The 15120-nt window shown below is 36.1% G+C and overlaps 1 protein-coding gene across 1 annotated transcript; it reads left to right on the forward strand.

Moving 5' to 3' along the window:
• The first annotated feature begins 3725 nt into the window (after positions 1–3725).
• Positions 3726–5502, forward strand: LOC100378234 (uncharacterized). The gene is made up of 2 exons (XM_002738672.3): positions 3726–4057; positions 4207–5502. Exons 1-2 carry the CDS (start codon positions 3844–3846, stop codon positions 5421–5423), a joined length of 1431 nt encoding a protein of 476 aa, XP_002738718.1. The 5' UTR covers positions 3726–3843; the 3' UTR covers positions 5424–5502.
• The last annotated feature ends 9618 nt before the right edge of the window (positions 5503–15120 follow it).

Genomic DNA, 15120 nt, shown 5'->3' on the forward strand with positions numbered 1-15120 from the left:
CAATATAAGTAACTGTCAGTCACAATTTACAATTTTCTCATTATATGTTTTTATTTGAGATATAAAGAAAGCTTTGTTAATACTGAATACAAATATATACAATAATGGTTTTAAATTAGTACATTATTTATGTTCAACATTAAAAAAATAATAATATGGTGATCCTAACATTGTTTACGCCAGTATTTTTTTTATCGGCTATGGAAATATTCCTCGTGCCACGTTCCTCGTACTACGTCGTGTTCAACATGAAGTCTGAGCATAGCGTGTCATGCGGTGTACTAGTATACAACGTGTGTATAAAATACAATTTTTGTACAAAATTATTGTGGGAATAGTCATTGCGCCCTCACCGACTGATTCACTCAGACGCAAAGTAATCCGTCGGCGAGGGTGCCAATCAGGATACCTATCACTGACCATGTCAGGATATGGAGGTTTAAACTCTTGTTATTGCAGGTGCCAACTTAAATGCAAAAATAGCTGGTATTTAGTATGAATTTATGATTCTAAATTATTATCATGTTTCTTTTACAAATAGCAAGTTGTACATCAAAATGACATTGGTGGTGGTGGTAGGCAATTAATGTCGTTGAAATGAACAGCTCTGTTGTCGAGTCAACCGTAAGGTCGAATGAAATGAAGGGGCGAAGCTCATTTCATCTCCCTGCTGCTAAACCAACATTCACCGAGGAAAACGCAGATAAGCAGAGACATCGTATCAAAAACTTCATCTTTGTATAAAGTTTAAATTCAAGGAAATGTGGCGATAAGTTTCAATGGTTACCAACTAAGTGAAACTTACATGTCATATCGCTTGTACGGAATTCCCACGGGTGACGCTTGTACTGAAACAATATCAAGCGTATCTTCACATTGCTATCAACAAGCGTGGTTTCTAAAACAATATCCGTGTCGCTTTTAGCAAGTATGTGGTAGAAGGGCAGCTGACAGTGTGTGGCACCACGTGTAATAATATAATTCGTAAAACATTATCACCTGCGACAAATCAGCCTGTAAAGCATTTCACCACGATGTGGAGGTGCTAAAATCACTTTTTTATTGTTATTCGATGTACTTTTATTCAATGTATTTTCGGGAAACTTATGCGGATGTATTAAATCACTGCCCTGTCATAAAAGGTGTTTTGAGTCATGTGATGTATCAATTTGGATCACGTGATTTAACTTATAAAAAGACAGGGCAGACTCAGATACCGTCAGAGATATAGACTCAGAGATAATCTTAGAGATAGAATTAGACAGACTCGGGCATATACACCGGACCTAGTCCACTTGTTTGCTCTCTGGGTTTGGCCAACGCCCATGGGCAACCATTGTACTCAATACTCTGTCTAGTAGGCTTCGTTTTCTCAATGTCACGATTCCGAATAAAAATCACCGGTTCACACCCCCCTCCCGTTTACTGTTTCAATCATTCCCTGACACTTACATAATGTCTGTGTAGATATTGGCTAGGGTGGGTAATTACTTGCTTGCGAGAATGTGTAATTTGTTATGTTGTTGTTGTTTGGCGTTTTTAAACCCAATTGGACTATGATATTGTACAGTAACAATTTCGCTTCAAGCACACAACTAGTGTTTAGTATTTCGTTGGCTGAAAAATAAAAAAAACACACACATCCAATACGCAGGTGCGGCGATTGTTAGTGTAAGTAGTAAGACAATTACCGAAAACGCACGTTAGACACTTTCACTGTTTTATCAAACGAATATTTTGTGTAAGTTTCAAGAACAATATTTTGAGTTCCTTATAAATCAGAATCTTGTGGAACGAATCGACTTTGGAACGAATTAACTTGTGGTACGAATGTGATTTGGGACGAATCGACCTTCCCCCATTAATCAACGTGTAGAATCAAACAGCAGTATCAAGTGAATGGTCACTAACCCCTCCTAAGGGCACACTCGCAAAGGTTAGATCAAGCCCTATTTGGTGTTCAGCGACAGGTAGGATTTCAACTCAAGGACTATTATACTGGAGATGGGCCCGGCGCAACAATCCCTATGCTACCAGCGATTCTATGTTATGCGTATTCTGAGTTGTTAATTATATTATGGGTGCGACCACGTTATACTTTACAAACACTCTCTTATTGACGTAACTCAAAGGGGTCTCACTTGTGAGGAAGAGAGGGGTCATGAAATGAATGAGTCACGGAATTTTTGTTATATCTGTTAATAGTAGGCAACCACTGCAAGTCGGCATTGTTGATGCTGTCAATAGAGGAAGTTGAATAAGTACATAATGAACTGAAGGCTGAATTATGCCAATTCGAGACAATGACGATGTCCTTGTCCTCTGACTGCTTCCTTAATAATTAAGGTGTGTGTGGCGTTATCTTATATCCAGGCAAATATAATATAACACACAAATACGATTTGCTTTGACTATTTGTTATAAGTGTAAATAATGAAGCATATACTATACCGGCTTTCACTAACATCTCCCACGCGATGCATTATAAACTCTGTATTATTAGCCACATTTATCCCGTTATATTCTACGCCTCGACACTTATCTCAAACTAAGAGATAAAATCAGCTTGGCCATGCTTGCAAACAAAACATTACATATCTACATTAACTCTTCCATTACCGTTACTGTGTATGTGTACGTAATGACCAGATAAAGGGGCGACGAAGGATAAATTTTAACAAAAATTTAATAAATATCAACAAATTATTAACGGAACACGATCGATGACAGCTGCCGTTGCCGTAACTTTATGAACTCTTCGCTCAAACAAACAACTTAGTGAACCAGTTATTATATAACAACCAACTCCATGTTTGAAAAAATCATGATAAACTCCCAATTCCAAATATTAATTTAGGCAAAATAAAACTTGCACTCCATTATCCGCAAAACGCATACACCGTTACGGAAACACACTCTGGCAATGTTTGGTAGTATCTAAAACAAGTGTGTAACAAAGAAACTGAAAGTAATATCAAACTGTTGTCTCAATGTGTCAGGCGACATTGTAAAACAATCTACAAAGAATTCACTAAATGAATGAAAAACAGAAAATTTGGTAAAACTTTCGCACAAATACGTTATCATTCAGGTATTTAGCATTTAACCGATAACGGGTGTCAACAATTCAGAAAATTGTCGTCCTGAGTTGCTCTGTAGATAACAGCAGCAAGGCCTTTTCGAGAAATCAAATAAATGACAGAGCAAACAAGACGGTGTACCAAAGATGTGGAAATGACGACTTTGTGATTTTCAAATACGATAAGCGGGCTAAAGTGGCCATATTGAATTATAAATTGGTCAACATTCAGGTTATTAAAAAAAAGTGTGTTAAAAGCTGCAACAACATTTATTACGGCAACCCCGTGCCTTCACATTAATTCCTAAACTTCTGATAGGGTAACCCGAGAACTTAAACTTTGCACAAATGCTGTGCTATTACCAGCAATGCCTGGTCACATGGAGTCTGCATAGTTATCATACTGTAAAATGAATGATTATCAATAAATGAGTAAAAGTTTAAAACTGTAGACGTAGGATGGTATGAAAAGTAGGTTTAAAAAGGTATCTCTAGGTAAAATGTATCATGTCTTTGTATAAGGTAAATCACGTGATCAAAATTGACACGTCACATGAATGAAAACGCCTCTTCTGATAGACAGGTGTCGCGACAATACATTGAATAAAAGTACACTGGTGATTTTAAACCTCCACTTCGTGGTAAAATGCTCTATAGGCTGATTTGTCGCTGGTGCCAGTGCTAATCACAGTGGGGTCTGACGCCGTTCGGCCGGCAGATGGTTACTCATTCACAAAGTGTCCTTCCTACTCGCCACACACACGATGGCCAACGGGTCCCATTTCTCAAAGTTCGAACCTTACCGCGTGAAAACGGTGGAAAAGATAAAAACCACAACGCGCCAAGAAAGAGAAAAGATCCTGAGAGAGGCTCACAATAACATGTTTTATATAAAGGCAGATGACGTCATGATTGATTTACTGACTGATTCGGGTACATCGGCAATGAGTACAGAACAGTGGTCAGCACTAATGAGAGGTAAGAAAAAATGTACATGTCAGCTATATGCGTTTGCCTGAAATTTTGACAAAATACAATCATATACCACATGCCATTCACTACTTTATACGATTACACGTACCGCATGTGAGATTGCAAGTTATAATCTTTTATTTAATTTTTATCAGGCGAGGAGAGCTACGCTGGATCGCCAAGTTACTATCGACTTGAGAAGACCGTAAAATATATCACTGGCTATGATGAGGTAATGCCCACACATCAAGGAAGGGCTGCCGAAAACATTCTCTTCTGCAACGTCGTAAAGCAAGGTGATATCGCTATCAGCAACGGATTCTTTGACACGACAGGGGCCCATGTTCAAAACAACGGCGGCATTGTCATGAATATACCATCATTTACAAAAGAAACGATATTCACGGACGCCAAGTTCAAGGGTAACATTGACATCTCTAAGCTTGCAGAGTTACTAGTGACTAACAGTTGTCGGGTATGTTTTGTTATAATGACGGTGACCAATAATATAGGAGGAGGCCAACCAGTTAGTATGGCTAACATACGAGACACTTCAGCCATCTGTAAGCGGTACAACGTTCCTCTCTACTTTGATGCGTGCAGATATGCCGAGAATTCCTACTTCATACAAAAATATGAAGATGAATACCGGGACAAAACTATAGTTGAAATCGCAAGGGAAATGTTTTCCTATGGAGCCGGGTGCACCATGTCCGCAAAGAAAGATGGCCTTGCAAATATTGGTGGTTACCTGGCTCTACGCGACTCCCATCTCGCCAGAGAATGCCGACAGGATTTGATATTGAAAGAAGGATTTCCAACGTATGGGGGTTTATCCGGTCGTGAAATGGAGACTATCGCTGTTGGTCTCATGGAAGCCCTCGATGAAGAATACCTCGAGTATCGCATCGGACAGGTTGCTTATTTAGGCGAACTTCTCATCGAAGCTGGTATTCGTATTGTACACCCGACTGGAGGTCATGCTGTCTACGTCGACGCCACCTCTGTACTTCCACACATACCATCCTTGGGGTATCCTGGGGTGGCTCTTTGTGGTGCGCTTTTTCTGGAAGGTGGGATACGTGCTTTTGAGATAGGCTCATTACTGCAAGGGAAGCAGCCGAATGGCAGTGAAAAAGCAGTCGGTCTGGAGCTTGTCCGTCTGTGCATACCACGGCGGGTGTATAACCGCTCCCATATGAGGTACGTTGCAGATGTTCACAAATACGTGAAAGACCATGCTGAGAATTATACCGGCCTTAGAATATCGTGGGAATCGACGCGTCTGCGCCATTTTACCGTGAAACTGGAAAAGATCTCGAGTGAGAATAGGAGGAACAAATCCGACGATATTAAGCAAAACGGTTATTGAAATGAAGGCACAAGAAAACAAATTGATTTGTGCGATATAAGTTGACATTTTCAAACCACCTTTCTTTATTCTTGAATTGTTTGAAGGTCATCCTATTTTTGTGATGTCCCTGGAAAACATATCATTGTGAACTAACTATGCAGCATATTTTTTCTTTCACTTAGTTTTGTGCTATTTTTGATAAATTCGCTGTATTTTTATTATTCAACTGTATGTGATATATTTTCCCTAATATTTGTATTTAATTAACGTTTTCACTTCTGCTGATATTATATATGACGTGCAGCGTGTCTTTCTTTCAATCAAGTAGGAATCTTTTCAGTGATATCACTCTTAGAATTGTGTGGACAAATATAGCTCTATAGTGAATTAATCACTCAATACAATAAATGTCGCTTGTCTCTTTTATTCAATAAAAGAATGATGATGTTTTTGATACAGTCAGGATCACAATAGTCGTGACATTGCACGAAATCAGCACTATTACATGGAATCTTTACACATTGAGTCTTCAACGTCTTCACTGAGAACAAGTATGCAGTTCATAACTTTGTTTGGAATAGAACTTACGCTTATCTCTATATAATCTGCAAAGTATGGTAACCACTAGTTATGTAATTTTCTGGGGGCACATGAAAACTAAACAACATTGAAGTAGGTGTATTTTATATAGACACTATCAAACACATAATTGGGCATCTCAATTTAGAAGTACGTACAATTGCAGCGAGTTCAAGATATTTACATACACCTAACTCCCGCACCCGGTATGTAATCACCGAGGGACTTTGCAACATCCCCAGATACTTTTCTAGACACTCGGTGACCGTTGTAAACGCAATAAAGTTACATACCCGTATTGAATACGTTCGATCCCGACATTCGAACTATTGTATAGTCAGTATACTCGTAACCATTCGTAAGAAGGATAGAATAACTAATGGCTCAGTTAATTTTGAACATGGGCCTTGCTCTTCTTTCTTAAGTTCTTTCTGTCGTCACCTCCGTATATTCAGCACTGAAAACAAGTTTTATTGCCAGGTTAACGAATTTCATTTATCGCATTAAAACACAAATATCACACAGACTTGATCAAAACAGCATCTGCGTGCCAGCAGAACCTACACACAATCTACCTAAATGACCAATCGCTGCCGACCATTCTTGATGATAACAATTGCATAACCTTTCGTGAAATAAACCTCAGACTAGTAATACATTACTAGTCTGAGAATAAACCTAAGAAATTTTTGCTTTCTCCAACTTGTTGTTCAATCCATAAAATTCGAAAACCGTATCGATACAGTAACTCTTTGATTTTTGTTGCCCACGTAACCCTTCCCGCTGAGTCCAGCCTTTTAACCATTTTATAACAGGCCCTAAGATACCGGTGCATATCCATTTTTAAAAGCTTTAACCAGTATGAAATGCAACGTTTCATGTAAGTACAGAAAATGGGTAATCTCCCGCATTCGCCTAAAATCATTTCAGTATTTACATTAGAGTTAATCCCTAATAAAAATCTACAAAAAAATAAATTGCACCCTCTCCACAATTATGGAGTACTCATAACCCCATATTTCAGCCCATAACAAATTACTGGGACAACTGAAGCATCAAATACCTTAAAAGCTTCAGTTATGGGAAGACCACCAAGATTCTTAGTGAAAACCTGTATTTGATATAACGCTCTTTTCCCCTTGACTGTAAGGTTATCCCTTGCCGGCGTCCGGGATAATTTTGATGAAAATAATAAACCCAGATAGTTGTATTGTTTTACTGTCTTAACTGGAATGCCTTTGTATGATCATTTTTCATAAGATCTCAACATTCCACCGTTGCGGAACACTACAATTTTAGTTTCATCTAGATTTACCGTCATGCCCCAATGATCGCAAAATTGGCCTAGCTGATTTAACTTTCTCTGCAGTAGAATAGGCATATCCGATACATCGACAAAATCGTCAGCATACAGTAAAATATCCATATTTGTGAAATCATGTGTGACGCTTATACCTCCACTATAACGCTTATCCATAAAGAAAGCAAGTTCAATAACAATTAAACTAAATAAGAAAGGGCTTAGCATACAGTCTTGTCTTGTACCTATATGGCAGCCAAAATATTCTGTAAGTCGCCCACTACACAGAACACAAGATTTAATTTCGCTGTACATTGTCCGCAGGGTTGTCAGAACTATGCCATGCAATCCATTAACACGATCGAAAGCTTTCGAAAAGTCAATAAAGACACAATACTTGCGCCCCCACTTCGTGACAGATATTTCTGAGCTAAACACTGTAGTGAAAACGTATTGTCAAAAGTGATGTGCTCTTTACGAAAGGCTGCTTGTGTCTTAACGATAATGACATCTCCTACAGCCCACTTTACTAGACGGTCATTTATAATTTTAGTAAACATTTTACTCACTGACGACAACAACGAAATACCACGATAATTAGAGACGTTGTTAAAATCTCTCTTTTTGTGTAACGGGAAAGTAATTCCCTTTCCCCAGCTGAGTGGGTATTTTTGCCTCCGAAATTAAATTAAATAAATGACACAGACTTTGATGCACGCTGTCACCACAATGCTTAAGCATTTCATTTACAATTCCGTCACGTGCTTCCCCAATCCTTGTGCTTTTGATACTATTTGTGACCTCTTGCAATGTGATGTCACTGTTGACTGCTCAAGGTACATTATATTTACATAACTCACAATGAGAGTCGTGTTCTTGTAATTTGTCAATAATGTTGCTTTCAAAAGTTACGTCAATATTTTCTGGTGATACATTAAGCAATTCTTTAAAAGAGTTAAACCAATCTAATGAACTGATATTACTCTCTGGGAAAACAGACCGTTTCCCGCCCTTAATTTTTGTAACCACCCCCTAAAAATTACCCTGCGTGCAATGTAACAACGTATTACGTTGTTTAAACTTACAATCTCTTCCTTTTCTAATTCCAATATAATTTCTAAGTGCATCATCATTTTGCGGAATTAATTTAAAAGCTCAAATTTCCTTGTTCTCAAAACTTCACATTCTTTGTCCCACCGCAATGCACTATTTGCATTTTCCATTTTATTTTTTTTAATTTGTTTTCCCTGAGACCTTCATTCAAGCCCCAGCTCTAAATAATATACCTGTTAGAATGTCGACGGCTTTCAGTGTGTCAACCTGCTGAATAGCTTGTTGAAACGTTAGTAAGTGTTGGCCGATTTCATCGTGAAATTTATTTATTAACTCCAAACACAAATCTGGTTTCCATTTCTCCCAAACTTCTAAGTTGTCTGCAAAAATGGTTGTTACACCTATCACAGTATTGACCGCAGAAAACTGTAACGTAAATTGTATAGGAAAGTGATCTGACTCATCAATAGTATCAACAAAGAAGTCACGAACAAAATGAAACAAGCTACCTAAGATTATGTAATCAACAACACTAACCCAATTGTCCGTGCAACACGTGTTATTACATTTATAATTATAATACAATTAACAAACTAATACATAATAATTAAAAGTAATAATTAGCAAAACAAACACTGTATCTGTTAGATTAAAAAAAAATAACTTGTGAGGGCGCTGTTTACTATTTTGCTCAGTATTCTCGGGCGGACTTCTGGGCATTTTCACCACCTGGCAACCATCACGGTGAAAACAAAGGCCGAAAAACTCCCAGCAAATGGTACTGCATGTTCAACATATATAAATTTGGTGTATAGGACTACTTCAAAGTTGATTTTGTGCTATTTCCTCGAATTTAGCTATTTGCACCGGCTTTCCTGCTTTGTCATGACCTAAAATACAAACATGTCAGTTTGCTGACAGACGAAAAAAGGGAATTTTATTTTTGTGACGTCGATTGGTATATCCAGAAGCACAATATCACACGTGCAAGTTTATGTTGCACCCCTAAATGGTATGCGCGCGCATGCGAAACGTCGTATCTGGGACTTCCGGGAAAGACGTCTATCATCTGTTGTATCGTCACAGGTAGCGCTGTGTCAGCTAAGAACGAACTCCGAGCAGTTTGATACGCGTTACTTATTATATTTTTCAAATAATGCTATTTTTAGAACAGTTCCATAGAGCACAATGTTAACGACAAATTACATTTTTGCCCCTTTTAAACCCAATTTTTTTAAAATAATTGAGGTCAACAAAAAGCCCTCCACCATTTACAATACTAGTATATCATTTTGTTAGCCTATGTCACCAGCCTACAATATGAACCTGTGGTAAAATCGTTATATGAGTTCCAAAATCACCACTATCCTCTAAAATACAACCATCATATTCTCGAAAATTAAACCATTTTAAAGTCCATATTGCCCGGAAGTATGATTTATTGTAAAATGAATTAATTCTAAGTATTTGAAATCATGAGTAGACTTCTACCTTAATTCACCCTGTTACTTTAATCAGTTTAATAACACGTTCCACGTAAATCTAACAAAAAAATTTTGGTTAATTAAATTAATTTAAACATGCATGATGTACGCTAGGAAAGTGCTGTACTTTCAAAGTTATTGAGGCATTAGATTACACTACAAATGCCTAATTGTATAAACTTACTAGTGCCTTTGTGTTCTGTGGTCGTTAGACGCGGAAAATCGAACCCGTTCAAGCCAGAAATAGTATTGAAATACGGAAACGGAAATGTTTGAGTGACATTAGTTTTTTTATGTTTTATAATATATAAATAATTTATTCAGTACTTTGGCCTCCGGCCTTATTTACAAAGAATGTTACAAAAATAATAAGTACAAGAAGTGCTAGTAAAGGTTACAGAAGAAAAGAAAAACACATTTTTTAAATACTATCTCGTATTTTATATGCCTGTATTAAATAGCATGCTATGTTTCTTTGTAAATGTTTGTTATTTGTTTTCATTAAGTTAGTAAACATAATTTGATCTGGGTAAGTATAATAATAAGCTGGTAAGTATGTTTTCCATATGTCAGAATAAAGTGGACAGCATAACAGGAAATGAAACCTGTCTTCAACGATATCACGACTAAAATTACAATAGCGTTCATTTCTAGAAACGTTTTGTCCCCTGCCTTTCTCAATATGTAAAATTTGTGCTGATATTCTAAACTTACAAAGCACATTTAACAAATGTGATCTATCAAAATTAAGTAAATAACTCTCGCACCCAAAAACGGTTTTAAAACAGTGGAGAGATAACCGAGCCTTGTTGAAGTCCGGAACTACAGTTGAAAGCATCAGATGCATGTGACGTTTTAACACAAGCTGTTATATTGCGATGTAGTGAATACAATAATTTAAATAACTTACCCCACAATCTAGTTTTTGCTAATTCATAAAACAAAACATAATGATTTAATTTGTCGAAATCGACACATGCACATACTTGTTAATTGTTGTGCTTAGAATAAAAATATTATCTACAGTTTTATATCCTTTTCTAAAGCTTGCTTGTTCTTCTACTGTTTTACTATAAATATCAAACCATGTTTGCAATCTTACACATATAATCTGGGTAAATACTTTACCAAGGACACAAAGCAAGGTAATACTTCTATAATTATTAGGATGGATTCCAGCACCCTTTTTATGAATCGGGAAAATCATACATCCCGTCCATGATTTAGGGAAATTACCACTTTCCAGAATGATATTAAATAGTCGACGTATATATTCAAATATAAAGACTAGTGCGTTCTTTAAAAATTCAACAGTGATACCATCCAGACCAGAAGCCTTACCATTGGACATTTTGATAACACTAGTTTTAATCTCATCTAAAGTAATGGGCGTGTATAATATTACATAGTCAGTACATTCTTGTGTATTTCCCATATCGACATTATCTACAAATTCTTTAATTAATTCATAAAACTCATCATTGCCAGTCCGTGGTCTGCTACCATACTTATTGGGTTACAAAGCGATTTAAAGTACTCGTACCACTCCGTAGAAGATATATTCTCAGATGGGCTATGCACGCTGGTTTTAAAAAAAGACCAAAATCCATTTGAATTTCTTTCCCTTGCTGCAGATTTAACTTCCTCACACATCTAAGGATGATATTCCTCCTTCTTTAATGAAATAATATTTTTATATTGCTTTTTAGCCTTGCGAAGTTTTACTAACCTTTCCTCACTTCTATTATTTCGGATTAAAATTGTGTTAACCTGTTTTTTCCTATTCAGAAATTCGTTGTCAAACCATCCATTTTTCTCTACTTCCTAAGTAAAATGTTGTGTACTCCATTGTTTTAACATGCCATAATCACAGCTTTTAATAATGTCAATTAAGACGTCATTGGCCTCATCAACAAGTCCAGTATCAATTGCATTATGTAATTCAGCAATACGCGTCTTAATCTCATCATTAATAAAGTTAGTTTTATAACGATCTGCAAATTTTGAATTCCAAACATATGGAGTCGGTAAGTGCAAAACGTTTGTATTGTTATTCCAATTTTGTCCTCTTTGTGAACCAACGATGCATGCTCCTCTGAGCGTATAATTAAGTAACAAGTGCTCCAATTCTGAGCGTTTAACCACACTGAAATATCAAACAAATGGAAGTCGTCTTCCTTTACCATGACATAATCAACTACACTCGCATCGCTATGTGTTATACATGTATAAAATCCACTATCATTATCATGAAATAATCTCCCATTAATAATCCTAACACCAGTACTTTTACTAAATTCCAAGAATTCCCTACCATAAGTATTAACCTCAGTGTCAAACGGGCGTCGTTTTGGCAATGCGGAATCTGCCACATACTCATCCGAAACAAGCAAGTACATTACGTCATCATTCATAATGTAATCTAATTGGTCACCCGTTCTTCCATTAAAATCATCGGCTATCATTAGCATGGACTTTGGGTACGTGTCAGTATGCATTGCGATCTCATCTTCTAAAATATCTAAAAACACATTCATTTGCATAAACAGATGACTTAATAGGTGATCTGTATACAATAACATTTTTGGACAATTACAACAACAGCTTGGTGCAATTATCACCCAAAGAATGTTATCTGATGTACTTGTAAGTTTTTGGATGCGCAAATTAGTTGGACGTTTGTAAAAGAACGAGATACCATCTGATTGCCTACCCAATTGTGAAAATTTTTGCCTTGTTACATGCAATGCTCCAAAACCTGCTATCGATATATCATTGTCACGTGACACCCAAGTCTCTACAAAACAAACAAAATCAAACTGACCTACATAATTAATAAAATTATTGTCACCTAGCTTTGAAAACAATTCATTCAAAACCGACGAAAGTTAGGGATGATGAAGCCACAATGAAAACAAAATTTTTTCAAATTGTTTCTCTTTCACTTACTTTTGTGTTACCCCCGATAATTTCGCTCCCTTTTTGTTATTCAATTGTGTGTGACACCAGAGAAACAATTTCATGCAGGTTTTGTTTATATTAATCTCTCCGTGATTTTTTCTATGTGCAAATTATTTTTGTTTTTAATTCTGTGAACCCCTTAGTTCTAATTCCGAATACTAATTATTGCATTTTTATTTCTGCTGGTGTTATAATGGTGGGTTCTTTAAACCAGTTAGGGACTTCTGGGTGAAAGTATGTCACTCCTAGACTTGTGTCTGGTCACAGGTCACAAAAAGAACTGGTCAAGGAAGGACAATTAAACAATACTTCCGTTACAGTATTTATGTAAAGCAATTCGCCGAAAATTGTTTGTCTAAACCTTGCCCTGTCAATGTAAAACCCCGACACCGAACTTCATGTTCAGGCTCAGGTGGGCGTGTGTTATTTAATAAAAGTTGTCACAAATTTGATTTCATACACCCAAAAGCACACGCACATGACCAGCAAGTGATGTCCTTCACTATTTTTCAATACGTATATTAATATATAATCGAATTTAACTCAAGTATGCAAAGCATAGGCTTAGTAAAGGGATAAGGTATGGTACAGTTTACATTCAATTTAATTTAACCTTACCAAACTTACCCATTTTAATGAAAATCCAATTCAATGGCAACCCTATACAGAGATGCATTTCAATCCAACCATATTTTAACTATATTAAATTAAGGTTTTGAAAACAAATGTGATTAAAATTGATATTGATATACCCATAATTGTAGCAATTAGTCATTGCCTGTAGATTAAATATAATTAAATAATCTAATGTAAATTACACTGAGTAAGCAAGTATCTTTTTATACATGTACTAATGGTGATTATATGTGAAACTAAAAATAAAAACTGTCGAAAAATATGTTTCCCTCAAAAAAACGATCGTGCGCATGGTCTTAATAGTTTACCTACAGTGGAAACTGATTCAGAATTTGCAAAGAGGTCACTTTTATTCACAAAACTCAACGGACGTACTTGTACCTACGCCATACCAACAGTTAACATGGCTGACGAATAAACTAAGTATATCTCTTACTTACAGATCGAAGAATTTGCTCTCCTTTATTTTATTACAAAACAAAATATCCCACTCACAGACCTGATTATGAAGTACTGTTGTTTAAATTACACAATCAAATTGTTAGTCCAGTAAATTCGATTACCTGTTTTCGCGCCTGGGCTCGATCTTGGTTTTGTGCTCGCTAATTTGGTGAGTAAGGTAATTATAACAGCTCATATGTGATGCAGTCATGTATTACTTGCGGATTCCATAAAGATATAACGGTGCCAGAAAACAGTATATGCATGGTCACGAACCATGGGTGAAATCTCCAAATTAAAACAGAACAGCCTCGAATATTTATAAAGACAGTCGCATCCTTCTTTAACAAGAAATATATATAGTCCAGATAGTCCGAGTGATATTATATATATATAGTCCAGATAGTCCGAGTGATATTATATATATATAGTCCAGATAGTCCGAGTGATATTATATATATATATATAGTCCAGTCCAGTTATTAATTCCATTGAAATTGCTTCATTGATTCGGTTTTGTATGTTTCACTTGCCAAATCTAATAATCATTTCGCCTAAAAAATTATAACCGCAAAAAGGCCGTCCCATCTAGTTATTGAAAACTGTCGCTGTAAAGTGATAATATTATTATCTTAGTCTTTTTTTTGCATTTACAGGCAAATGCCATTTCTTACAATACAAAACATGCAGGTTTGAACGCTAATTGAAACTCACTTTCAGACTCTGGAAGTACAATCGTATCGTCAGCATACAATAAAGTGATGAAATCAGAAATGTATCTATATCCTCATCACTCAAATAAGATTTAATATAACTAGCTAAAATGTTATATATAATATATCACAGCCCAGTGATTGAATGTGAGATCAGAGTGTATTATTAGATCCAACATTGTATTTATTTATTCAATCATTCATGTGTGGAGTTATGACAAACAAACAAACAAACGAACAAACAATGTATGGAAGACAATTATGCATTTTTGGAAAAGGTAATAGTAGTGGTATTACGAAATGATCAGTCGTCAACACTTGTGTTATTTTTGTCGAGAAAAAAATTTACGATAAACATTTACTACAACTTGCATTGAATCGAGCATTATAAATTAATAAAATAAACGACCATTCTTCCTTTCTTTTAGTCTCCCTATTTCTATATAAGTTGTTAATTAGTTCTTTTAAATATACAATAATTTGTGGTGAGTTTTATTCATTGTTTGGCGCCTTCGACACCACCAATACTAATATCTTTTTCTAAACAT

Source organism: Saccoglossus kowalevskii, chromosome 1 (genome assembly GCF_978046115.1).
Source record: "Saccoglossus kowalevskii chromosome 1, keSacKowa6.1, whole genome shotgun sequence".
NCBI lineage: Eukaryota > Metazoa > Hemichordata > Enteropneusta > Harrimaniidae > Saccoglossus > Saccoglossus kowalevskii.